The following is a 25,123-nucleotide window of genomic DNA, read 5'->3' as shown; positions in this document are numbered from 1 at the left end:
AAAATGCAAAAAATGGAAAATGTCATGATTTTCGATTCATACGAAAACAAGAATACGCCCCAATATTTTTTTTCTTCTCATACCAAAAATCGATAATCCACCATAATCAAAGATATCACTTCAATCGGGAAGAAATTTATATGTGACATATTCAACTATGGCAGGATTTTAGGTATTTAAATGAAAAAAATAATAATTTAAATTTTTTGAGTCTCCATAGAGGAATCTGAACTTTTGCCCCTGTGCGACACGCCTTAACCGTCTCCAATCGGGACCAATATTTATTATATGTGATATCTTTGACTATAGTAGCATCGATGTAGGGGTTAAGGATTAGGAAATTTGATGTAATAATTTGCTTCCTGCATTTAAGGACCACCCTAATGTATATACAAGAATTGCTCGTTTAAAGTATGTACATATGTATGTAATACGATTTTGTTGTAGTTGAAATTTATTTATTCAATCATACTTGCGTTCTTATGGTCGGTCCTTTATTCGCTCATTTTAATGTTATTGAAAAATTAAATATATCCATTAACTTTTTATTTTACTTTATGTATGTAAAAATCGTAATTGAAAAAAGTGAAATACTTTTGAATGTTTTCAGACAAATTTTTCATAACTGTAAAGAAACCAACCGAACCCTTTTCAACGCCAACCTTTGAATGAACTTTTAAAAATCAACAAAACTGGTTTGGTCAGTTAATAAGCTGATTGTAGTGGCCTTTGTGTACTTTCTAAGAGAAACAGCACAGAAAACAAAAAAAAATTATCAAAAATTCGCCTTTCTCATCTGCACCCAACCTCCACTAAATTAATACACTACTAAATAAATATATGTGTGTGTATGAATGTATTAACGCGCACCTCAATACAAGTAGTTGTCTCAGAAGAGGTCGTCAATGGCGCATTTTACCTGCGTTTGTGCGTCAAATGGGCAAGATCAGCGTTCAGTCTACTTCTTAAACTGCTTTCGAATACAAGACTTTTACGGAGGCGCTGTATTTAAATTTGATTTTTTTCGCAAATTACGCCTATATTAAGTTCTTAAGTTGCAGGAATCATTGCAGTTTCCAATAAAGATGAAAATGAATCGAAATTAAACGAAAAAAAATATTCTATTGAACTACATTGAGCATGCTTTTGCAAAAGCTATATTGCAGTGAAACGCTGTGCTTGCTTTTTGCCACCTACTACGCCTTTGTTGTGCCATGCATATGCGCAGCTCCCAATTTGCTGACCAGTTATTTGCCTGCTTCCATGCAAGCGCTCGCCTACTACATCGACTATCTGCAATATGAGCCACTATCGACCACCACCGTCGAACCACCGTTTAGTGTGAGTGATGACGAATTGACTAGTGTCTTCAACGCCTCACCTACGCCAACGCCAACGCCTAACGTTCCTAACGTCAGCGTGTTGTCTACACCTCGACCATCATCATGGCTTTCACCGTCCTCCAGTGCTCCTGTGTCCACTACTAAACCACCAACAAACGTCAGTACTCCAGCGTCTGGTTGGTGGCAACCACCCGTTTGGTGGCATCCCACCACAACCACCACTACGGCCAAGCCTGTGGAGCCGCCAACGCCCTCGCACAAACCCGGACTTTTCGCACCGTTAATATCGCCGCTTATCAAGCCGCTACCGAAGCAGCGCATGGGCTATGAGCTTTTCGATGAGATTGGCGACAATACAGACGGTTTTGATAAGTTAACGCTGGCGCTGATACGCGACATACAAACGGAGACAGAGCACGATGAATTCACCAACGACGTTGAGTCATTGGACAACTTCTTACGCCTCTACGACGACAATTACGGTCGCGCCACATTCGATAGCGACAATGCGTTGGATCGTTGGTCGAGTACGTCGACGGCGGGGAAAAAGCGCGTGCCGCCCACCAAACCGTATGTGGAGTTCTTACTTGTTTACGATTTATTGAAGCGAGATGCTAAGGCGGCTAACCTCAGCAAATACGAGGGTTACTCCGAGCAGCTGTTGATGGATCTACATGAATTGTCTAGTGCATCGGCGGAGCGCCAATTGTATACGCTTTTCAAGCGCATGATAGATCGCGGTGATGTGCAACGTAGCGACGTAGTATCGCGCATACAGGGTATAATGAAGGATCTTGCCAATCCGAATAGTGCTACCGTGAAGGCGTTGCGATATATTCCGGCCATGCCATTTGTGCCTTGAATCCTAAATGTGTACAATATTTACAAATATTTAATGGTTAAGAAATATGTATGTATGTATGTATATAAATAAATGCACATGTGCAAGTTGATTTATTGCATTCAGAAAATAAATCTCAAGAAATATGTGAATACGTGGGCTTCTTGGTATTTTTGCCTTTAGTACGCTCTATTTGGCTACTTCTGGTATCGCAGTCCTAACTGTCGTTGGCAAACTACTTGGTGGAAAAAAAAGTTAATGCTTCTATTATTTTTAGTCAAACAATTTTTCACCTCGCCCCACAATTCGATTCTTTAACAATTACATAAGTACATACATAAAATATAGACGAATAAAGAAGTACGCGAAAATTCGAAACGAGAATTTATTTATAATTTTCTCAATGATGGTTATTTTTGATATTGTTTTAAGTCATCTCAAACACATCTTTTTACATAGAAATTAATGAAAAGGTAATTTTTCTCCGCTAACCGTGTTCATCAGCATAATATTGTTATAATTTTGGAAGTACTTGGTGTTGGAATCTGAAACTTCCTTAGATATTTACACAAGTATACAAAACTGTCTTAAAACAAAAATAAAAAATTCAAATTTTATAACAAAACTTGTTCATTTGAAAAAAACAAAACACCCTATCGATTCCCATAAAAATGGGTTTTAAAATCTTTAGTTTTGTTTGCAATGTGTAAGTATGTATTAAGAAGCGTTTTTAAACTTAAATTCTTATGAATAGCTTTGTATTTTGTTGTGTGAATTATTTCAAATCGATAGATACACAAACGTCAAATATAGCGAGTTTAATAATGATTTTCTAAAAATTTGGTATGTATCACGGTATGATGCTTTAATTCGGCGGAGCAAACGGAGCGCCGCGACTATTTAGTTTAGCGCGCTCTGAATCCGGCTTTAATGATTTCTATAGGTGAACTTTTTTGGTAAACAAGCGACAAAAGAATACTCAACTCGGGTAAAATTTCCTTTTAGCTGCTTAAGCAACCCTTTTGGTATCGCACGTGAATGGCCCCATGTGAATGTATGTAAAAGACTTCATCTGCCTGCGTGAAATTTCGTCCAAGAAAAACATTAATTTATAAGTGGCATATTCCATTTCAACAAGGCCGATTGAGGCGACCTCTTCTTCAGCATTATTGAAAAGTCGAAAAGAAAAACAGGAAAATGGACGTCCAATGTTCGGCCGAAACATTTCTGTAAGAGAAAATTAGTGAGAGCGGATATCATAAAGTCACATAGCAGGCAGTCAAAAAGCATATAAAAAAAAACGAATGGCGTTTTCTTCTCTACCGGAAAAGCAGGGACGTGAACCGGATGAAAAATTTGTTTGGATCGGTTCAGCGGTTCCAACCGTTTTTGCACTTTTGGATTGGTTTGTCAAAGCGGGGTTTCGGTTCGGTTCAACGGTTCGAAAAACAAAACAAGTTTAAGTGTCAAGTGTCAAGTGCAACAACGCGCAAGGTTAAGAGTCAAGTGTCTGTCAAATGAGATGGGTTGCCTTTACATTTGATATTGTCACATGGTAAACAAACATGATGGGTATTACCATGTTTACCAAAAAGAAAAAAAGTGCGTACATTTATCTATTGAAAATTGGTTGAAACGAACCTTTCAATCTTTATAGAAAGTGGTTCGGTTTTCGGTTCGGATCAAACATTTGTGGAAAATTTCGGTTCGGTTAATGGTTCAGTTAATTAATAGAAAAGAGCGGTTTTCCGGTTCAAAACCGGTTCGGTTCAAATCCGGTTCACGTCCCTGCGGAAAAGGTTACCTTCTCATGAAAAGGTAACATTTTTTGTAGAAACTAAAACACCATAAAATTCCAAAAATTCAACTTTGTTTATTTACGAAATCATATGTTGACGTGAGGTATAATTTTTTTGGCAAACATTTTTCCCGAACAAAATGAACGTCTCTCTTGATTTGAACTGTCACTTTGCTCTTTCAATTTTTAACTGATGAGTAATTTTTTGGCGTTATGGAATGCCTAATTGTAAAAATTCTAAATTGATATTTTGTTTAAAAAAAAACTTGCACTGCTTGATTATAAACTCGTTTATTATAAACTTGATTAAGAGCGGTTTACACGTGACGACCTTAGGGCAACTTTAAGTCGAATTCATAAACCTTTCATTAAATTTTAGTGCAATAAAATGCAAGTTTCATGTTTTTTTTTTTTTTGTTGGCGGTACTAGGCATTTTTACTCATACCTTATATATGGAAGAAAATGCGTGTCACCGTCAACAAAAAATTTCCAAAAATCAACGTTATTTTCTAGTCACTTAAGACGTGCACTTTATTATACCAAAATCTGATAATTTTTGTAAAAATTTGAAATGTGGATTTAAATGGTGTTTGTTATGTAATAAGCTAGACTTTTATAAAAAAAAATACATATCGTCGCCGAAAATGCAAATGGGCGTAATAAACATAGTCATTGAAATGTAAAAAGTCGTGACAAATAATTTTTTTTTTTTTCATAAAGCGATGAAATGCATCATATCAATCAAAAAGTGAATTTTGAATTTTTCATTAGCTAAGCCCTTTTTGCATTTCAGCGACGATGTGTGTTACGTTGTTTTTGCATTTAAGGTGACATAATATATAACAGCCTTCCTACATTCAGTAATTTTCCTTGACTATACAGTTGAAACTAAAGCAAAGCAGCTTGTCTAGATGTTGCAAATATCGCCCCAAAGCGAAAATGTCATTCCTTTCCCTATAAAATTTCTGCATTCATTAAAATGTGTATACATATTTATGTATGTATATATGTATGTACATATGTACATATGTGCAGAATCCGTTCAGCCAGGCAAACGCGTCGAAAGCAACACCTCGCATTGCCTTTTATGTGCTATCGCGTCACCTACTTTCCACAGAAAGCGTTAAACAGGATGACGCAGAAAATAACAAAATATTTATTTAAAAGGACATTTTTTTTTTTTTTTTTTTACTTTTCTTCTTATATCGTGCTTGCGTGTGTTAAATACGACAGCTTTTCTTTTATGCAAATGGGTCATAAAGGTTTTAGTACCAAGCATGTTTTGCAATTGCAAATATGTTTATATTAAACGAGCTTAATATTTACAACTTTAAAATCCGTATTTTGCATGAAAAGGGAATATTTTAAATTTAGAATTTGGTAAAGTTTGTTTAATGTACGTTATTTGATATGAAAAAGTTAAGGCTGGATTAATTTACCTGGGCTGGGCTTTACATATCGAGGGCTTATATTCAATACCCTCTATCTGCACTTTTCACAAAAACGAGATCCTGATATAAAAATCCACCTAAGATTTAACTATTATCGGTAATGTTAATGCTGACCTTGTATAACGCTTGACAGAAGAATTTACTATACAATTGCAAAGTCAGAATCAACATCAGTGATGACAGGTAAGTCCCAGATGGGTTCTAACATCACAAAGTAGTTTTTGTTAAAGTTGCAGATAGACGATATTGAATATGAGCCTTCGATATACTGGAAGAACATTAATAAAACAAAAATGGTCGTCTTCTCTTCTTTTATTTTGTTTAAAAAAGTCATAATGATATTTGCCAATCGTTTTAAATAAGTAGGGAATTCGTCTTTCATGGACCTTTTTTACTTTGCTTAACAACTCGAACTAAAATGTGGTTACTCTTTGAGCAAAGTAGAGAAGTCTGATTGAATGCTTGCGATTTAAGACTGTGGAAAAAACAACAGTCCAACGTTTTAAAAAATATCGAAGTTCAATATCCTCGTTTCGATTTGAAATAAGCTGCTTTGACTGCAATTCGTTCTTGAACTAGAAAACCAAACCCTCATAGTCTTCACATTTTGGTGCATAAAGAATGTACACGAAAAAAACTGGTCGCCCATAACCAAGCATAGCTCGGTTAATCATAACATTAAAATAAAAATCGGTAGACACTTAAAAAGCTGGAAGCATTTTCCACCTTACTGCATCATTTCTTTTTAGTAACAAAAATCAGTGTAGAAACGAGGACCAAGAAAGAAATCGATCGCGAGTTAATATTGCGCAAAAAGCTGGAAAATCCCAGCATGTTCCATAACGACATCGCAAAAAAGCTAAAATTTCCAAAGTCTACCGTTACTTATGTGCTTAAAAAATACAATAAATGTTTATCTTTAAAAAGGAACCCTGGTAGTGGCAGAAAAAAAGGATTTGCTTGCGAAATTAAGGCAAATGAAGTGTTATCTGCTTTTAAGAAAAATCCTGGACTTTCGGTAAGAGATGTCGGCAAAAAATTAAACATGTCGTCTTCGTATATACAAAAAGTATGCAAAACAGCAGGACTTCGTTCTTACAAAGTGAATGCAGCACCTAATCGCAACGGTAAGCAAAATTTGTTGGCGAAACAACGTGCTCGGAAATTGTACGACAGTCTCATACAAAAATTTGGCTGTATTGTTATGGATGACGAATCGTACGTAAAAGCCGATTTTAAACAAATCCGGGGCCGCGATTTTCACACTGCAAATAAAAGAGGCAATGTTGCAGATAAATATAAAAACAAAAAGTTTGATAAATTTCCCAAAAAGTTTCTCATTTGGCAGGCAATTTGCCAATGCGGCTTCAAAAGTGATCCTTTTGTAAGCACTGGTACAATTAACCAAGAAATTTATGTTAAGGAGTGTCTGCAAAAGCGACTTTTACCTCTTATACGGCTTCATAAAGATCCAGTGCTTTTTTGGCCTGATCTCGCGATATGTCATTACGGAAAAATGGCTTTAGGATGGTAACATAGAAACAAAGTGTATTTTGTAGCAAAAGAGGTGAAACCACCTAATTGTCCAGAGCATCGGCCGATCGAAACCTACTGGGCCGTTATGAAATCCAAACTTCTTAAGACCCACAAAGCTGTAAAAAACGCACAACAATTCAAAAATAAATGGCAGCTGGTTTCCAAGGAAATCACTGAAACTTCTGTGCAATGGCTAATGAAGGACATAAAGTCAAAATTCCGATCGTTTGCTTATTACAAGGAGAATTAACTCTTTTTTTAACGAATTTCAATAAAACTAAGTTTAGATGTAAATATATGTAAATATCGTTGAATTCCATTAATATATTTATGTTTTAGAACGTTTTAACTGTGACCAGTTTTTTTCGTGTACATTCTTTATAATAATTCATACTAACATACATACATTTTTGCACGTAATTGACTTTTGCCTTTGATTAAAATCAAAAATTCGTTCATAAACACCCTGCAGTATTACGGCTTTAAAGTAGGGTAGTGGCAAAAATGCTGCTGGGGTTGTTTGCATTGTTAATATATCCTTATACAAATGTGTATGAAAATCTGTATATTTAGTTAGTCTATACAAGTAGTTTTACTGCAGCAAAGTTTACTGCTGTCTGTGTGCTACCGTCAACAGCAATGGTATGGTCTTCGTGGGTGCGTCAAATGGTGTCATATGTCAAGCAAAGCTGTGGGTGTTATTGCAATAATTTACATTTACATTATTAAAGCTGCAATGCGAATGAGTTTTATATGTACATACATATGTATCTACAACACTTGGTTACTCTTAAAAGACAGTTAGTCATATGTTTGTATATACGTATATATGTATATACACATATTCGTTTATAACTTAGCTGGTTTACAAGCAAAATAAATTTTCTTTCTGAAGAGTTCTTCGTACGTGCGCAGAACAGTTTTTTGCATTCTTGATCATCACTACTACCATCACCGTCACCATTTTACTACTTAGACTGCATGGAATGATGCATTTACCTCCGCGCATTTCAGCACACAAAAGCAACAATAACTGGTGCAAGTACACAATTGCTTTGTTATTGTTTACAAGAAGCAACTTGACAGAAATTTTGACTTTCGCCAGCGAGAATAATGTCTTCTGCTGTGACGCATCTTGGGTTTTGAGCGTTTTTTACTTGGCTGATGTCAAATGAGCCCAAACGCGAAAAAAATTATGCACGCAAAATGTTTTCACCTCGCAAATTTGCACTGTGTACGTTTTTTCATATTTCATCAGCGATTGACAGGAGTTATTTGGTTTTTACAGGTCTCTGCTGCAATAATTTCTGGCTCCTTTTTTTTGCACCTTCTTCGAATTCTATGCATTCTTCCAACCGTGGAATATTGTTACCACCTTTTTAATATGTGATACTTCAACAGTTTTCTGAGAAAATCCATTGCTGAATTGCTGAATACCTTGACATCTTTGCCAATGTACCAAAAATCGCGACCAGGTATCTATTAAAAGTGTTAAAGGTTTTTGGTAATTAAAAATTTGCTGTTAAAAAAATCCTCGGGAGGCTTGTGACGGGCAACGGGTCCATTCTGCGATGATAGCAAAAATTTTATAGCCGGTAAAAAAGGTCAGATTTTTAGTTTTTGTTAATACAAATTTTGGGTTACAAAATCATCGATAACTTGCGAATAGACCTGTTAATGACAAGTGGAATGGCAAAATAAATTCTGCAAAACCTTTCCGCATTTTTTTTTCTTGAGTACAATAACTTTTGAGCTTTTAGGGTTAATTCACCTTTAACCATACCAAATAGAGACAATTTCAATTAACTCAAAACCGGCTATAAGATAACTGCATATGAATTCTGGTTTGTTTCTTAAGTCTTTTGTTTTTACTTCAATGACTTTCGAGAGACTGAACTAAGAATCTTCAAAAGCAGTTTTATAATTACAAGCTTTTTCAAGCACGGAAGCGTGAAATTATGAAATTATTTATTTAAAAAAGTCTTTCTGAAAATATTGAGTCTGTATAACTTTAAAATAGCTTTGAAATGCCTAGAATAAAGTTTGAGAAACAGGCATCCGAGGTTATTTTTTCTTTTTTAATTGAAACAAATTTTAATTTTAAGATTTTATTGATTTAACAAGAAAAAAAATTTATTTTTTTTTCTTTTTTTTCTAATACATTTGTTTTAAAAAGAAAAAAAATGTTATTTTATTTATTTTGTAGAAACTTGGTTTACTATTTTTCTTTTTTTAATTGTTTTCTCGCTTTTTTAATTTCATTGCTTTAACAAGAAAAAATTTTTTTTTCTTTTTTAATTTTTAGGATCTTTATTTTTTTATTTAATTTTCATCTAATTATTAGATTTTATTGTTTAAATAAAATACATGCACATGCATTTTTTTTCCTTTTTAATTAATCCTTTTTTAATTTTTAGTTTCTATTATCTTAAAAAGAAAAAAATATATATATTTTTTATTTAATTAACTTTTTAGGAAACTTATTGCTACAAGACAAACAGAATAACGCAAGAGTGCTCCTCGTTAACATATTTTTTCAATAAGTCTTTTGAAATACAGAAAATAGCTTTCAATATAGTTGCCAAAATTGACAATAGCCTTACGAAAGACTTGTTGAAAGACAGTTGCCGAAATTGCCCTGTTGGTTGTTGTTGTTGTAGCGGCTACAACAACCCCGCCCAGATCGGTTGGTATCTCAGTCGTTGTCGTCAAGTTCCACTAACGGCAACCCTAGGAAGCGTGCAGCTTCTGCGGGGTTTGCCCATAAGGACAAGGTCGTTAGGGATGTCGGGTTTGCCGGGCATGCGAAGAGATGTTTCGAGTCATGTGGGGTCTCTCCGCATGCCGGACATTCATTAGGCACATCCTCATTCAGCCTACTCAGGTAGGAGTTTGCCCTGTTGGTGTTAATTAGCGATTGTAAAATTTTAGTAATTTTCTTTTCACTTAAAAGCGGTCAAACTCAAAGAATTTGTGAGAGTAATTTCTGGAGCACAGATACATCTTGCATTTAAAGTGACTTTCTAAAGTGATTTTTTTCCGAAAGTCGATATTAAATTCCGAAAACGACTCGAAAATTTTATTTCCGAAAACCTAACAAAGTACCACGACTAACCGCAATTTAACTGAAAATGCAGAACCAGCAAATTGGTGCTTGAAAGATCTGCCAAGATATAACCCCTTAACATCAATCTCGTTGCACTTTGAAAATAGGGTTAAAAACGTGTATATGTATATATTCAAGATCCCAATTTAATGTAGTACGAGATCATATTTAGCAAACGCATATTTATTTAAAAATTTCGAATTCAGAATTTCAGAAATATTGCAGTTCAAGCCCTCTGTCTCCAGTTAAAATCAAAAAGATGCCACTAAATTTTTGCCTTCACACTTTCAGAAGCACTCTGCTCTGGAAAAAGTATCAAGAGATGAAAGCAAACAAGAACAACAATAAAACAAAAACATTAAATAAACATGGGAGATGAAGCTTGCGTGCAGCAAAATGGAGAAAAATTGGCAAATGTAAGAGTAAATAAAAACAAGACAAAATGCAATGAAAGGTCGGTCCCCGCGTGTAAACATGTAACTATGTATGCACATGTATTCTTGGTAAATGAAATGAGAAAATTCTCAAACGTGTGCAGCTACATTTGTGCGTATGTATGTACATACATACATACATATGGATATATTGGGTCATTTGCAAAGTATCTGCAGATTTTTATCACTTGATGGCCATACATAATATGGCAACACTAACAAAATTGCATTAAGCTAACGTGAGTTGAAAAGGTGACATTTCAGGCTACATTTCTAGTGACGACATTTTTGTAATTCGTCACTCGAACAAAAAATTATATCGATTTGAAAATGAGTAAAATATTTGAAGAAATACGAAGCGTACGATGAGAATGCTGTAAGTGAATGAAGTGAATGCTGGAATTCCGTTGTGGAAATTTTGATGTCAAAGATGCACGTCGCTCATGGATTGAATACGAGAATAAGCAACACAAGTGATCATGGTCATACACTGATGACCCTCCGCAAATGATTGCAAAGCCTGGATTGGCGGCAAATAAGGTTATATTGAGTGTTTGAAGGGACTAAACGGGAATTGTCCAATAGGAATGAGCTGTTACATCGGGGCCAAATGTTTAAGAAAAAGCGACCACAAGTGGCCACACTAACTCGGAACAAATTGAGGAAACTTGATTGGGAAGTTTTAATGCATCCACAGTATGGCCTCGGCAAAAATCTCTTGATGATAAAAAATTGGCCGACCGAAGAGCCGAGAGCATAAACCACCGAAGTCCTACACCGATGGAATTATGAAGCTACCCGAAAAAGGGCAGAAGGTCGGAGATAGCAATAGCAATAAACTCAATTTTTGTACAGTTGAAGTGAGCTCAAGCTCAAGAAATTGTAAATTGTGTTAAAAAATGTACCCCAAAATCCGCGGAGACTTTTCATATGTTCCAATTTGTACAATAGTACATTTTTGTTTTCCTCGGGTGCCCGTAGTCATGTCTTGCTTGCTCAAGCCTCATTATCTTGCTTTGCCTTTTGTTTCTTGCCCCACAACACTATATACATACATATGTGTATGTATGTATGTCAGCACACATGAGAGCAAAAAATGTTCTCAACGCACTCATTTCGCTCACTACAGCCGGATACATCACCGCCATCAACTCACCACCACAAATTGGGCCACTATACTGCGCCACCCGCCGCCTCCTAAAACTCGTTATGAATTTGCTTGGTGCACAACAAGCAACAGCACAACATTGCCTCTAAAATCGACTTGGGTGTTGACGTTTTCCTCAGTCGACTCTTTGTGGACGCACGCATCACCGAACACGCTACATGACTTTGTTGGCTGTTGGGCAACAACAATATACTAAATGTGTAAATGGCAATCGTTTCACAGCAGCTATCGCTCCGGAACGGTATGGTGGCAACGCGTCACTTGTACTATTTCCTTGCAGTTGCTCGTATTATCGGTGCGAGCGAATGAACAAGACAGCCAACGAGAGGCAGTTCAGCCGTCGAGCAGGCAAGCAGCGCGAACCAGTCATTTTTTCGATGCAAGAGGCAATGGACGGTCGAATCGGATTAGTGAATCTGTGCGTACGGATGCGTTCGCTATAGGAAAAAAGAAAATTGTGGTGGTGAGAAGAGTAGTGTGTGAAAAACCATTAACAGAATTTTCTCTTGTGAAAAAATGTGAAAATATTCTTCTTGCCGTGTTGTAACCAATCTTACGCATTCACAAATCCATATGTATAAGAAAGAGTACCTGTGTTAAAAGCCTTCTTGCACCAGTTGGGGCTTGAAATTTTATGACAGTATGTTATGCTGCCAGTCGCACGAAATTAAAATGCTCAAAGTACCTATATTGAAGATACAAAGAAAAAAGCATACATATATTATATTATTGCTAATTTATCATCAAATGTTACAGTGATATGTGTTTGCCTTTCTGCTCGATTTGACTTTTCCTCATGTGAATCGTGATCGTTCGTTCATTAATTATTGATTTCTTCGGGAGCTCTTGAAAAAAAAGAAAATACAAAGAATTAAAGGCGAATAGCAAATAGATTGCGACAGAAAGTATATCAGCGCAAACATCGTTCCAGTAAAATTTTGTTGTTCTGCTGGTCACTGCCGCAGTCCCAGTTGTACTCTTATGTGTATGCGCTTATAACGGGTGATTTTTTAAGAGCTTGATAACTTTTTTTTAAAAAAAACGCATAAAATTTGCAAAATCTCATCGGTTCTTTATTTGAAACGTTAGATTGGTCCATGACATTTACTTTTTGAAGATAATTTCATTTAAATGTTGACCGCGGCTGCGTCTTAGGTGGTCCATTCGGAAAGTCCAATTTTGGGCAACTTTTTCGAGCATTTCGGCCGGAATAGCCCGAATTTCTTCGGAAATGTTGTCTTCCAAAGCTGGAATAGTTGCTGGCTTATTTCTGTAGACTTTAGACTTGACGTAGCCCCACAAAAAATAGTCTAAAGGCGTCAAATCGCATGATCTTGGTGGCCAACTTACCGGTCCATTTCTTGAGATGAATTGTTCTCCGAAGTTTTCCCTCAAAATGGCCATAGAATCGCGAGCTGTGTGGCATGTAGCGCCATCTTGTTGAAACCACATGTCAACCAAGTTCAGTTCTTCCATTTTTGGCAACAAAAAGTTTGTTAGCATCGAACGATAGCGATCGCCATTCACCGTAACGTTGCGTCCAACAGCATCTTTGAAAAAATACGGTCCAATGATTCCACCAGCGTACAAACCACACCAAACAGTGCATTTTTTCGGGATGCATGGGCAGTTCTTGAACGGCTTCTGGTTGCTCTTCACTCCAAATGCGGCAATTTTGCTTATTTACGAAGCCATTCAACCAGAAATGAGCCTCATCGCTGAACAAAATTTGTCGATAAAAAAGCGGATTTTCTGCCAACTTTTCTAGGGCCCATTCACTGAAAATTCGACGTTGTGGCAGATCGTTCGGCTTCAGTTCTTGCACGAGCTGTATTTTATACGGTTTTACACCAAGATCTTTGCGTAAAATCTTCCATGTGGTCGAATAACACAAACCCAATTGCTGCGAACGGCGACGAATCGACATTTCACGGTCTTCAGCAACACTCTCAGAAACAGACGCAATATTCTCTTCTGTACGCACTGTACGCATTCGTGTGGTTGGTTTAATGTCCAATAAAGTAAACTGAGTGCGAAACTTGGTCACAATCGCATTAATTGTTTGCTCACTTGGTCGATTATGTAGACCATAAATCGGACGTAAAGCGCGAAACACATTTCGAACCGAACACTGATTTTGGTAATAAAATTCAATGATTTGCAAGCGTTGCTCGTTAGTAAGTCTATTCATGATGAAATTTCAAAGCATACTGAGCATCTTTCTCTTTGACACCATGTCTGAAATCCCACGTGATCTGTCAAATACTAATGCATGAAAATCCTAACCTCAAAAAAATCACCCGTTATTTGTGCGTCCAAACACAGCCACTTGGTGGTTCGTAAATCAACGTTTTTGTTTGTTGGCTTGGGCAAGCAATAAATGTATTTGCTCAAATATTAATACATAAAAATTTAAGTTAAGAAAATAAAATTAACTAAATCTTAATTTAATATATAAAAATACTCGATTATTATTGTGATCGTGAAAAAATTTAGTGGTGAAGTGAAAACTATACGTCAAAAAGTTGTGGTATTAGCACCAACAACAACAATTGCTGTAATTTCGTTTAACACCTGGGCAACTTAACTTGGTCTTAAGAAAATGGAGAATCTGCAGAATTTTGCACGTACGCCGCAATTTCTGCGCAAAGTCATCTCCGAAGCGAGAAGGTATTTATGCCATTCAAGAAAAATTAATGTAAATGCAAATATCGCGCATTTACTAAAAGACTGTCGCAACTCAAAATAAGTAATTTTTGAGATAATTTTTCAGAATTATTGCTTATACATACATATCATACTTTATATATGCGGTAAAAAATCCATACGAAAATATTTTTTAGTTTTCTCATAAGAAGTGAATATGCATTGTGACAAAGAGTCTTTTAGAAAATGAGTTATATTTGCATTTAATTATATGTATTGCTATTATAACGCATCAGTGACAGCAGTAAACCCTCGAGAACGGGGCACGGACATTTAGTACTGAACTTTTTCATTACAAAATGTGAAATGTGAAGATATGTACATATGTATATGTATGTAGATAATTTCAGCTGTCCTGGAAACACCAATTTTCACTTTTCTAATTTTTTCAGAGTATTCTAGGCTGGCGCCTTACATAGTAGAACATACTACAAGCTTAAATAGAAAGTCGGAAGGCTACTTTTGAACTTTTAAATACAATTCTGTAGGATATTATCTAATCTAATAGCCTATTTCCACCAAAGGCTTAACTGCAGTTAAGAGTTCAGATAAGTTCTAAGAATTTTAACATGAGGTGATCGGCAATCGGTTTATTTATTTCTTAATTTTTGCTTTTTTCCTTTTGTTTGCTTCTACTTAGTAGGTGGAATTACCCCCTTCGAGTTGTAATCTCCTTTTTCTAATAGGCATAAACTGCAGTTAAGGCTTGGTGGAAATCAACTATAAGTCTTCTTAACATTATTAAATAGTTCTTGAGTTTAGACTATAGCATTATTCGAAGCGTCTAAATTCGAGATACATACATATTTCATACCTTGCAGGGTCCACACAGCGCAAAAAGGCTTTTAGTTTAATTCAAAGTCGGTAATTCGAACTGATGGAATAACGAATCGTTTCTTTTATCATGAAATCTTAGCTTGAAAACACATCGGCCCAGTATTTTTTTTTTTTTATAAAAGAATAGTCTATTGTTTCTTATGGCGCAGCATATATGTACATACCTAAGCAAACGAAACAAAACAAATACATATTTCATTAAGAGATCCAGTCCACTTTTTTAGACTAGTGATCTACGTAATAACAGTAGATAAAAAATTTAAGCGAGTAGGTTTTGAGATACACATACATATATGATATAAGTGGGCGGTGCCACCCGCATTTTCCCAGAATTTTATGAAAAACCAATTTTTGTGCTAAAGACTAATTTTGAATATTTTTATATTGATGAATTCCTTAGCCACACTGCTCAATAAATCTGAAAGTCCGGTACATACACACACACACATATAACTTCAAGGGCGTATTTAAGAAAAGTTGCCTAACTTCGACAATTTTTATGCGGTAGCAATAAGTGAGGTATCAGTTTATTTGAAAATAGATTTAATTTAGAAAGTAGTACATATTTTGAAAGTGTGGAAATAAGCGATTGTCAAAATCTAAAAAATGAAGAAAATATAAATATTTTGATATTTTGACCAATTAAAAATCCCAACAATCCAAGTCTGACAACAGACTACAACACACCACGTGTTCGATTCAAAAACTGATAAATCTACAAAACCGTATTTTCTGACCTAAACTGACAAGTCGCGCGACCTCTAAATAATATAATAATATTTCTCATAGAAAGAAAGAAAATTGGAGGAAAACTGGGCACCCTAATGTACATACATGCATACTTATGTAAGAACACCACCTACTCAAGTCAAAGGCCAACATTTTATGTGCACAAGAGCAAGTAACTGCAGCTAAAAACTAGTACATAGATATTTATTAAATGCACAGAGTACTTGTGGCCACACAAGTAGGACATATTTCTAAAAGGTTTCTAGTTCACAATTCTTATCAGCATTTCTAAGTGAGTGGCATAATTTCGGTTTTGAGACTTTTTTTTTAATAATCACATAAAAGCATCAACACATTTTCACTTACATATTAACACATTATAAAGCGCATAGTGTTGCTGTAGGATGTTACGATTAATTGAGACGGGATTTAGTTTCTAGTTTAATACACACAAGCCTGACCGTATGTGTATGATAAGCATACATATATTCTGATATGTATGTATGTATATAGTATGTAAACGTAATGTTCATCGTGTTTGCTTTTCATTCACTTTGCTAAATCTACGATGGTAAAATAATTGTACTATGTTGGGTGTAAGCTTAAAAGGGCATATACAAGCTCTTTTTCATGGCTTTTTGTTTTATAATTGATGTATTTACATATAAACATTCAAGTATTCTACACTTTTTAATGGCGATATACTGGAATTTACATACTACTACATATTAATGTATGGTCGGTCGGCCGTTGTGGTGTTCAAGCCCTGGTCAAACAATATCGCAAAAAAAAAACCAAGAAAAAGGGTTTTTTCTTAGCAGCGGCCGCCCCTCGGCAGACAATGACAAACCTCCGAGTGTACTTCTGCCATGAAAACCCCTTTGAAATCGCAATCACTTTATTTTGAGATATTTTTTTTTTTTTTTTTTTAACATTAACCTTATAAAATATCCAGATAATTTGCATTTTTTTGTGAACTCAAAAGCACTTTTATATGTATGTGGTTTGCTGTCTTGTTCTTAGAGCGGGGCTTTTGATCGCGGAATGTGAAATGACGTAGAGTAAAATATATCGCCTTCCGCGCCAGTCGTTTGGAAATGCCAAGTGAAGCCCCAAGTCCTTCTCCATCTGATCTTTCTTTCAGAGCTGTGATTTTTGTACGACGAGAGAGGACTTTACTCCTCATTTCCCTACTCTGTCCAAAGTAGAACTTGTTAGCAAGAGTGATTCTCCGTTGGATTTCAAGGCTGACTGATATTTATATTGATGTTAATGTAGACTTAAGTCCCGTAAAAAGAATCATTCAAAATTGATTTCCCAAAATTTTAATTTTTACACATTCATGTTTCTGACAATAAAATGCTTCAAAAGTATTACCTGCATTGGTTTGATCCTTTTTTTTTCGTATGGTCGATGATAGAAATGATCGCTTAGTGGAGTGCGACAATTGACGAAGTTTATTGAACTCGTTGCAGCACTGTACAGTTGTAAAGGCATATAAAACAGGGAAGGACCGAAGCACTGGCCTCTCCGGCTGTGTGATATGAAACTTATGGATTATTTTATGCGACTATGTGCGATTGTCAATTAGGACCAGCTAGAGGCAAGGTTACACAGTGTTGCTTCCGCTGTTCGTGAAAGAGGTTGAGTCCTTACCAATTCTACCAACGCAAGGCTAACTATCTGCAGCTCATACGTTCAGGACGGGAGGAGTCCTCATCTCGTATGTCCCACCTATCCGAACAACGCATTATTATTAGGCGCGTAGTAAACAAGTTTAAAGTGTAATTCTTCTTTGCTAAGAGCGGACTTGTTGCTTACTTTCATACTTTGAGAAAATTTGCAAAATTTGGCCGAGAAGTTCTGTGTCGCTAAGAGCCGCTTAAAAGCTATCCCAGTTTTTTTAGTTATTTAATTGCCATTGAATTGTTTTAAACTCTGTTCTATTAAGATTTGTATGTATTTACTTACGTGTATGTTTAAGTTTACTTCAACATTGTACAATTTATGTACGCACTTCATAAATGCTCCACCTGACAAAATTGTAATTTTTTAGGCGGATCATTTGTTGATACTTGTCGTGGAAGATGTCCAACAGCTGTTTGGAAACAACTTCGACTTACACACAGCTAACAAGCAATCAGCATTGTGCCGCACGGTCCTGCTGCCCGGGAGGTAGTGCTTGCAGTGGAGCTGCAGGCGGTGGTAGCAACATAATGAGCTTTGCCTGGTTTCGTTTTCAACGCATCTATAAATTGTTGCTTCTTGTATTGCTGCTGCTTCTACTTTGGCCACTATTCGCTCAACGCAACTTGCGAAATCCTGCCAACGATGTGCCCACCACCGATGTCCATCGCAGCCGACCGCTGCTGAATGCTTACGAGGACTTTAGTTCGATGCGTGCCAGCGACTTGAAAATGCGTATAGAAGAGATGTTGCGCATAAAAAGTACGGTTTCGGTGGAATTGCGTGAATTGGAGTCGCGCCGACAAAAATTGCAAGCCGATATAGGCGGATACAACCAAAAAATTGAGGACTTGAAGCAAAATTTAATGCGTGAACAGACCGAGCTGGAACGTTTGAAAATCTCGGTACAGCAAGCGCAAGTGGCCCAACGTGAAGCCGTCCAACGCAACACACCCGACTTAGCTTTGCCTCGTACTTTATATCCCTATGTGTTGCCGCGCAAAATGCCTGCAATAACTGCAGCCGCAGCGTTGCCCTGCGAAATGCACAATTGCTTCGATCACTCGCGCTGTAGTCTCACGTCTGGTTTTCCTGTGTACCTATATGATCCAGACGCCTATAGCGTGTTGCGTACTGGTTACGATATCGATGGATTCTTGAAGACCACGATTAAACAAACTCTCGGCTATAATGCACACATTGTGCAGGAACCCAGACTGGCTTGTATATTCCTGGTGCTCGTTGGCGAAGCTATGTTGGAAAATGATTTGCTGAAGAACAATCGATATGCAGCTGAAGAGGAAGAACACAAAGCCGCCGTGCAATCACCTAAAAGTGATGACCTGCCCATTGACTTGGATAAACTTTACCGGTTGCCGTACTGGGGTGGCGATGGACGGAATCACGTTTTACTCAATTTGGCGCGTCGTGATTTGCATTCTACGCGCACAAACGCTTTTATCAATCAAAACACAATGCGTGCAATAGTTGTGCAGTCCACATTTGAATTGCTACAATTTCGCCCGAATTATGATATAGTTGTGCCACCAATTTTGGGGCCACCTGGCGGAGATGTCTGGCAGGAATGTGCGCTGATGGTGCCAGCGCGTCGCACATATCTGTTATCTTTTCAAGGCGAATTACGCCCAGCTGACAAAACAGTGCAGTCGCATCCGTTAGACGACTTTATTTTGGATCATCTGGCGGAGATGGCCAAAGGCGCCACTCAAGATAAATTCCTGTTGCAATTCACATGCATGCCAGCCACGGAGCAATCGGACAAAGTAGCTTTTGTGGATTGGGCACTTTGCGGTACGGACTCTTCGCGCAAATCCATACTCAAAGAGTCGACATTCGTGCTGATTCTTCCGCCATTGGAGAAAAGGATAAGCTCTACACTGATGTTAGCGCGCCTATATGAAGCGCTCAGGTCCGGCGCCATACCTGTCATACTCGGCGCTGACGAAGTTCGTCTGCCTTATGCAGAAACTATCGATTGGCGGCGACTAGCACTACTGCTGCCTAAAGCGCGCATTACCGAACTGCATTTCCTGTTGCGTGCCGTGCAGGATGCTGATCTCTTGCAAATGCGGCGTCAAGGTCGACTGATTTGGGAGCGCTATCTGAGTTCGGTGCAAGCTACGGTGGACACAATCATTGCCAGTTTGCGTGATCGTCTTGGCATACCACCGCGCCCAGTGTCACCGATTGTCGCACAAAGCGTGTTCAACAACACATTTATACCGCTCAAATCGGATCCGCCAGTTGGTTTAGATACAGAACCGGAGGAATCGTTGGGTCCCATCGAACCACCGTATCCCAGTCCTACATACAGGCGTAATTACACAATTTTACGTACGCAATCGAGTGAAGCTTGGAATGATTGGGTTGATCCGTTTTACATGTATCCACAACTACCTTTTGACCCTGTACTACCCGCAGACGCTAAATTCCTTGGATCCCACATGGGCTTTCGTCCGATCGGTAAAGGCAGTGGTGGCGCCGGAAAAGAGTTCAGCGAAGCACTAGGCGGCAACTATCCACGCGAACAATTCACTATCGTAATACTTACGTACGAGCGTGAGCAGGTACTTATGGATTCTCTTGGCCGCCTCTATGGCTTGCCATATTTGCACAAGGTCGTGGTAGTTTGGAATTCACCAAAGCCACCGCTAGATGACTTGCGTTGGCCCGACATTGGTGTGCCAGTGGCTGTGGTACGTGCACCGCGCAACTCGCTGAATAATCGTTTCCTACCCTTCGACGTTATCGAAACTGAGGCAGTGCTGTCGGTGGATGACGATGCACACTTGCGACACGATGAGATTTTATTCGGTTTCAGAGTTTGGCGTGAGCATCGTGATCGTGTTGTAGGCTTCCCGGGGCGATTTCTAGCCTGGGACTTGAACTCCAATCGCAATTGGAACTACAATTCCAATTACAGTTGCGAGCTGAGCATGGTGCTGACGGGTGCCGCATTCATACACAAATATTATATGTATTTGTACACATACCACTTGCCACAGGCGATACGAGACAAGGTGGATGAGTATATGAACTGTGAGGATATTGCCATGAATTTCTTGGTCTCGCACATAACACGTAAGCCGCCCGTAAAAGTGACGTCACGTTGGACTTTTCGCTGCCCCGGATGTCCGGTGTCGCTCAGCGAGGACGACACACATTTCCAAGAGCGCCATAAATGCATCAATTTCTTTGTGCAGGTTTTCGGCTACACACCACTATTGAATACACAATACCGCGCCGATTCAATACTCTTTAAAACGCGAATACCGCACGACAAGCAAAAATGTTTCAAATATATTTAAGCGCCGTTATTACGATAAGCGATATTAATGTATGTACATCCAAGTACATATGTATGTACATAATATGTATGTATGTATGTATGTATGTAGGCTTCTAGAAGCTATTTTTTATGCACTGAATTTAAGCTAAGCAGCATCCTACACTACGCTAACACTACATTTACAATGGTCAAGATTTATGTGTGTGTTGGTATGTGGATATACACACAGCCATATTTTGCTAATATATATGTATACAGTTTTTGAATTTAGTTCGTAAGCATAAAGTTACATTTTATTTTGTATTCTAGAAAAATAGTTTTGTGCAGTTCTATTCTTTAATCTAACTAAATATGTATGTGTATGTATACACAAGCAAAGTAAATGAGAAATACTACATATTTTTTGCATATCACTTCAAATTTAATGAAAACCTATTTTGCTCATTTAAATTTTTAAATCATTTTAAAATCGAAGATCCTTGCACTACATGCTTCGCCTAAATTTAACTAAATTTAAAGTTTTAATATCGTTTTCTAATAAGCGAGTGCATTACTTTAACTACAAATACGTAATAATGCATAGTCTTCTTCGAAACGCAAAAGGCCGTAACTAACCAAAAAAAAAAATCCAAAATTCACATTTTGATTGATTACTTCGGTCAATAGTAGTGGTTTTGATGCCAATGAGCTGTAATTATTATTTTCATATATATTGATTACATAAATAAAAACAATTTATACTTATTAAGATTTTGATTTGCACATAAATTTTGCTCAAAATCTGGATACATACACAGGAGTGCGATATTTTTACCAGTTTCAATGATCTTTATTTTGTTTGTTTAATGGTTGTTAATTTTTTTAATATAATAATTCCAAATTTCAGCTTTGTGCAAAAATTAAAAAATTAAAAAAAAATATTCACCAAAGACATGATAATATTAAAATCAATTTATTTATAGAAACGTACCGTTGATAAGACTTCCAAATGCGCACACCAAAGTATTGATTACAGCCAGAATAGAAAACTTAAGTTATTTTTCAAAGCTACGCGTAAGAAAAAAAATAAAAAAATTTGTCAATGCACATCTAATAACAAACCACTAACGATATCTCGTCACCAATTTTTTTTTGGTTTTTTTTGTGATTGTCGACCTGTTATGATGCATTTCATCGAATTACAAGTCACAACATTATTTTATTATTATAAATTTGTTAGTTACGGCTTTTTTCATGTCATGTGTCGATATGTAAATATGTATTTCGGACTCATTTGTTGTCACAAGAACTACTGCAACTATTTCTTCACTTCATACATCTTTAGCTCAGTGCTAAGTGGTGTGATAATACCGTTATATAACGGTAACTTTCAAAATTTCCTAATTAAAAAACCGACTCCTGTTTCTACAGCGTTTTCCTACAACAACTGTTCGGAAAGATTAAATTCTTGATGATAAGATGATTTATATACATACATACATATTTATTCTGAAAATCCTAAAAGCTTTTTACAATTCCGGTTCGGTCAATATTATTTATTATATAAAGATGTGACTTCCAATTTAGCGCATGCTTGGTAGAAAACGGTATCATATGCCATTAAATTCTTTCAAAAGTCGATTGATCGTGGTATGTAGTAAGTAAGTACATTGTATGTTTGTATGTGTATGTACATATGTACATATATGTAATGGAAGTGTTACCGAAATAATTAATTTATATGTTGTTTGTTTAATATAAAACAGTTTAATCTTTCCGTAATTTATTTTTATCGGATGGGCCTATAACAACAACTCTTATTAACTCATAATTAAAAAGCCTAGTGCTAATTTTATATACAGCTATGTGACTTATCTGAACTGTAAACCATTGTAAGTCTGATTAAATGCACGAATAAAGATTTAATGTAGATTACAAAATAAATAAAATAAAAAAGTGTCTAATTTATACAAAAGGTACACAGCTTAATTTTAGCCAAAGTTTTAGAGATATCAACTTGAGATTTGCCATGATTTTTAAGAAGAACATAAGGTTCATTATGGTTATGCATAACTACTTCCAACTAGTCTCAAAGAGGACTAGTTCCGAACTATCCCCAACAAAAAGACTAGTTACGGACAATTTTTTCCGGAGTAAAACCAAAAAAATTTTATGACATATGTATATAAATTAAGAAATATAGGTTAATAGGACCTTTTTTTTATACCAAAATGGCCGAACTATCTCAAAAAAGACTAGTGGGAGTATATTTTTTCTGGAGTTTTTCATTAGGGTTTTTCGTTTAGGCGTGAGAGTTTATTTTCTACTACGGACGACTAACTCCACAGGATTGCATTTTAGATCCTTTGGGCAAAAAATGGGCAAGGTTTTATTTTTAAGTCTCTTCCATGAGTATGTAAGCTCATCTTGTATGCTTTGTCATAGCCGAACTTATTATAAGTTATAGTCTATGAAGGATTAAAGATTTTTGAAATTCGTCTTACCTTTTAGCTGATTATAAAATAATTTTATTAAAATACTTTAGTGCAAACATAAGGGTCGTGTACACCCAAACTTTTTAGTGAAAAAAAAACTTTTTGGCCAAAAAAAAAACGCGCACAACTTCAATTTGATCACTCAAAGTTTGGTTATCGATCCAAACTACCAAATTTGTTTTTGCAGGCTGTTTAAAAGCACGCGTTTGATAGCTGTTATCAAACCTATGATATTTCTTTTATTCTCTTTTATGCGTATTTTCGTAACAATTGGGATATTTTCTAAGAAATTACAAAATATGATCGATTTTCAAGCATTTTTTTTTTTATATTTTAGCGTCCTAGATTGACTAAATGTAAATAGAGAAATGTTTTGGCTACTTTTCTTAATTTAAAAAATGTTCATTATTTTTTTTTTATGAAAGTATATATGTATGTTAATGTTTATATAAATCGAAATTTCAAACTTTGTAGAACATTTATAAAAATTCGAAGAATTTTAACAAATGTTGATGAAAATTTGAAATTTTTTAATCAAATTTGGCAGATTTTTTTTGATTAGGCCATTAAATTTTAGCATAATAAAATGCAAGTTTGAAGTAGCTTCGATTTAACGTTGATTTTTGGCAATTTTTGTTCGCGCATTTTCTTCCATCCAAAGTATTTTTTTTTTTGTATGGAGAAAATGAGCAACACCTCCCTCAATGCTGATTTGAAAATAAACGAAATTCTATACCTTTTCGAAATTATAACTGTCAACAGTGAGTGGATGCCGAGGCGCGGATGCGCTGACTGATTGTGTGACGACAGGATATACTTCGTTTGTTCCTCATTCCCCGCCAAACCCATTCGCTTTGTTTCCTTATCCGACTTGGAAAAGAGCAGACCTCGCGGTTTTTGTTAGTGAGATGATGTCGATGATATCGGCATACGCCAGCAATCGTACGATCTTGTATTATCTTCTCCAACATTAGATTAACGAATCAACTAAATGTCGAAAATCAGATGTTGGCGATAAAAGAGTACCTCTTCGGATTTTATCGAAATGATTTACCACTCCAACATGTTAATTGGCCCGCTTTGAATTAACCCATACAAAATAATATAATACAACAACAACTAACTGGAATAAATTCTCTAATCTAAAAGAATGGATCGGCCTATAGCTGCGTAATACAAGTCGGTTCAACATCCTCGTAGGTCCATTTAAAGGCTAATTTTCGGTGCGAATTGTATTCAACGCACCTAAAGAAAAATGTATTTTAAATTAATTGCATACTTTCAAAAACATCAGCAATCTAAACATGGACATATGTATGTATGTACATCTCTTGTGGTCAGCTAATTAAGTTAAATGACATTTTGACCAGTTTTGGCTATTTTCCCTAATAGCCCATTTCAACCAAGAGCTTAACTGCAGTTAAGAGTTCAGGTAAGTGCAAATAACGTTAACATACAGTGATCAGCAAAGTTTATTTCTTACTTCACTGCTTTTTTGGTTTCGATTGCTGTAATCTCACTTTTCCAATAGGCATAAACTGCAGTTAAGGCTTAGTGGAAACGAACTATAAAATTTGTACTTTAACCTACTAAAATTTAATGGGCTATAAAATTGTATAGATGTCTAAAATTTTCCAAAAAAAATTTTAATAATAAATATACAATTTTTGTTTATTTTAATTTTAATTTTTAAAGTCTGTTGA

The 25,123-nt window shown here is 36.3% G+C and overlaps 3 protein-coding genes across 6 annotated transcripts in view; all 3 read left to right on the top strand.

The window, feature by feature from the left end:
- The first annotated feature begins 895 nt into the window (after positions 1-895).
- On the top strand, positions 896-2,669 carry LOC118751156. Its single transcript, XM_036485923.1, has one exon. It carries the CDS (start codon positions 1,141-1,143, stop codon positions 2,203-2,205), a length of 1,065 nt encoding a protein of 354 aa, XP_036341816.1. The 5' UTR covers positions 896-1,140; the 3' UTR covers positions 2,206-2,669.
- A 9,381-nt stretch (positions 2,670-12,050) lies between these two features.
- LOC118751159 (HEAT repeat-containing protein 5B-like) overlaps positions 12,051-25,123 on the top strand; it is a 28,918-nt gene continuing 15,845 nt past the window's right edge. For 2 of the 4 annotated variants that reach the window (XM_036485925.1, XM_036485926.1), the window contains exon 1: positions 14,262-14,348. In XM_036485925.1, coding sequence (XP_036341818.1) covers positions 14,281-14,348 — 68 coding nt within the window. In that variant the 5' untranslated portion in view covers positions 14,262-14,280. Of the gene's footprint in view, positions 12,319-14,261; positions 14,349-25,123 lie in introns of those variants that run through there. The other 2 variants (XM_036485928.1, XM_036485927.1) reach the window with 2 other exon arrangements.
- On the top strand, positions 14,261-21,560 carry LOC118751160 (exostosin-3-like). Its single transcript, XM_036485930.1, has 2 exons — positions 14,261-14,348; positions 18,007-21,560. The coding sequence occupies exon 2, from the start codon at positions 18,038-18,040 to the stop codon at positions 20,963-20,965; it is 2,928 nt and encodes a 975-aa protein (XP_036341823.1). The 5' UTR covers positions 14,261-14,348; positions 18,007-18,037; the 3' UTR covers positions 20,966-21,560.

Source organism: Rhagoletis pomonella, unplaced genomic scaffold, assembly GCF_013731165.1.
Source record: "Rhagoletis pomonella isolate Grant_MI unplaced genomic scaffold, Rhpom_1.0 Rhpom_scaffold_00571, whole genome shotgun sequence".
Classification (NCBI taxonomy): Eukaryota; Metazoa; Arthropoda; class Insecta; order Diptera; family Tephritidae; genus Rhagoletis; species Rhagoletis pomonella.
Note: the sequence above shows the minus strand (reverse complement) of the source record. Positions and strands in the feature narration are given on the sequence as shown.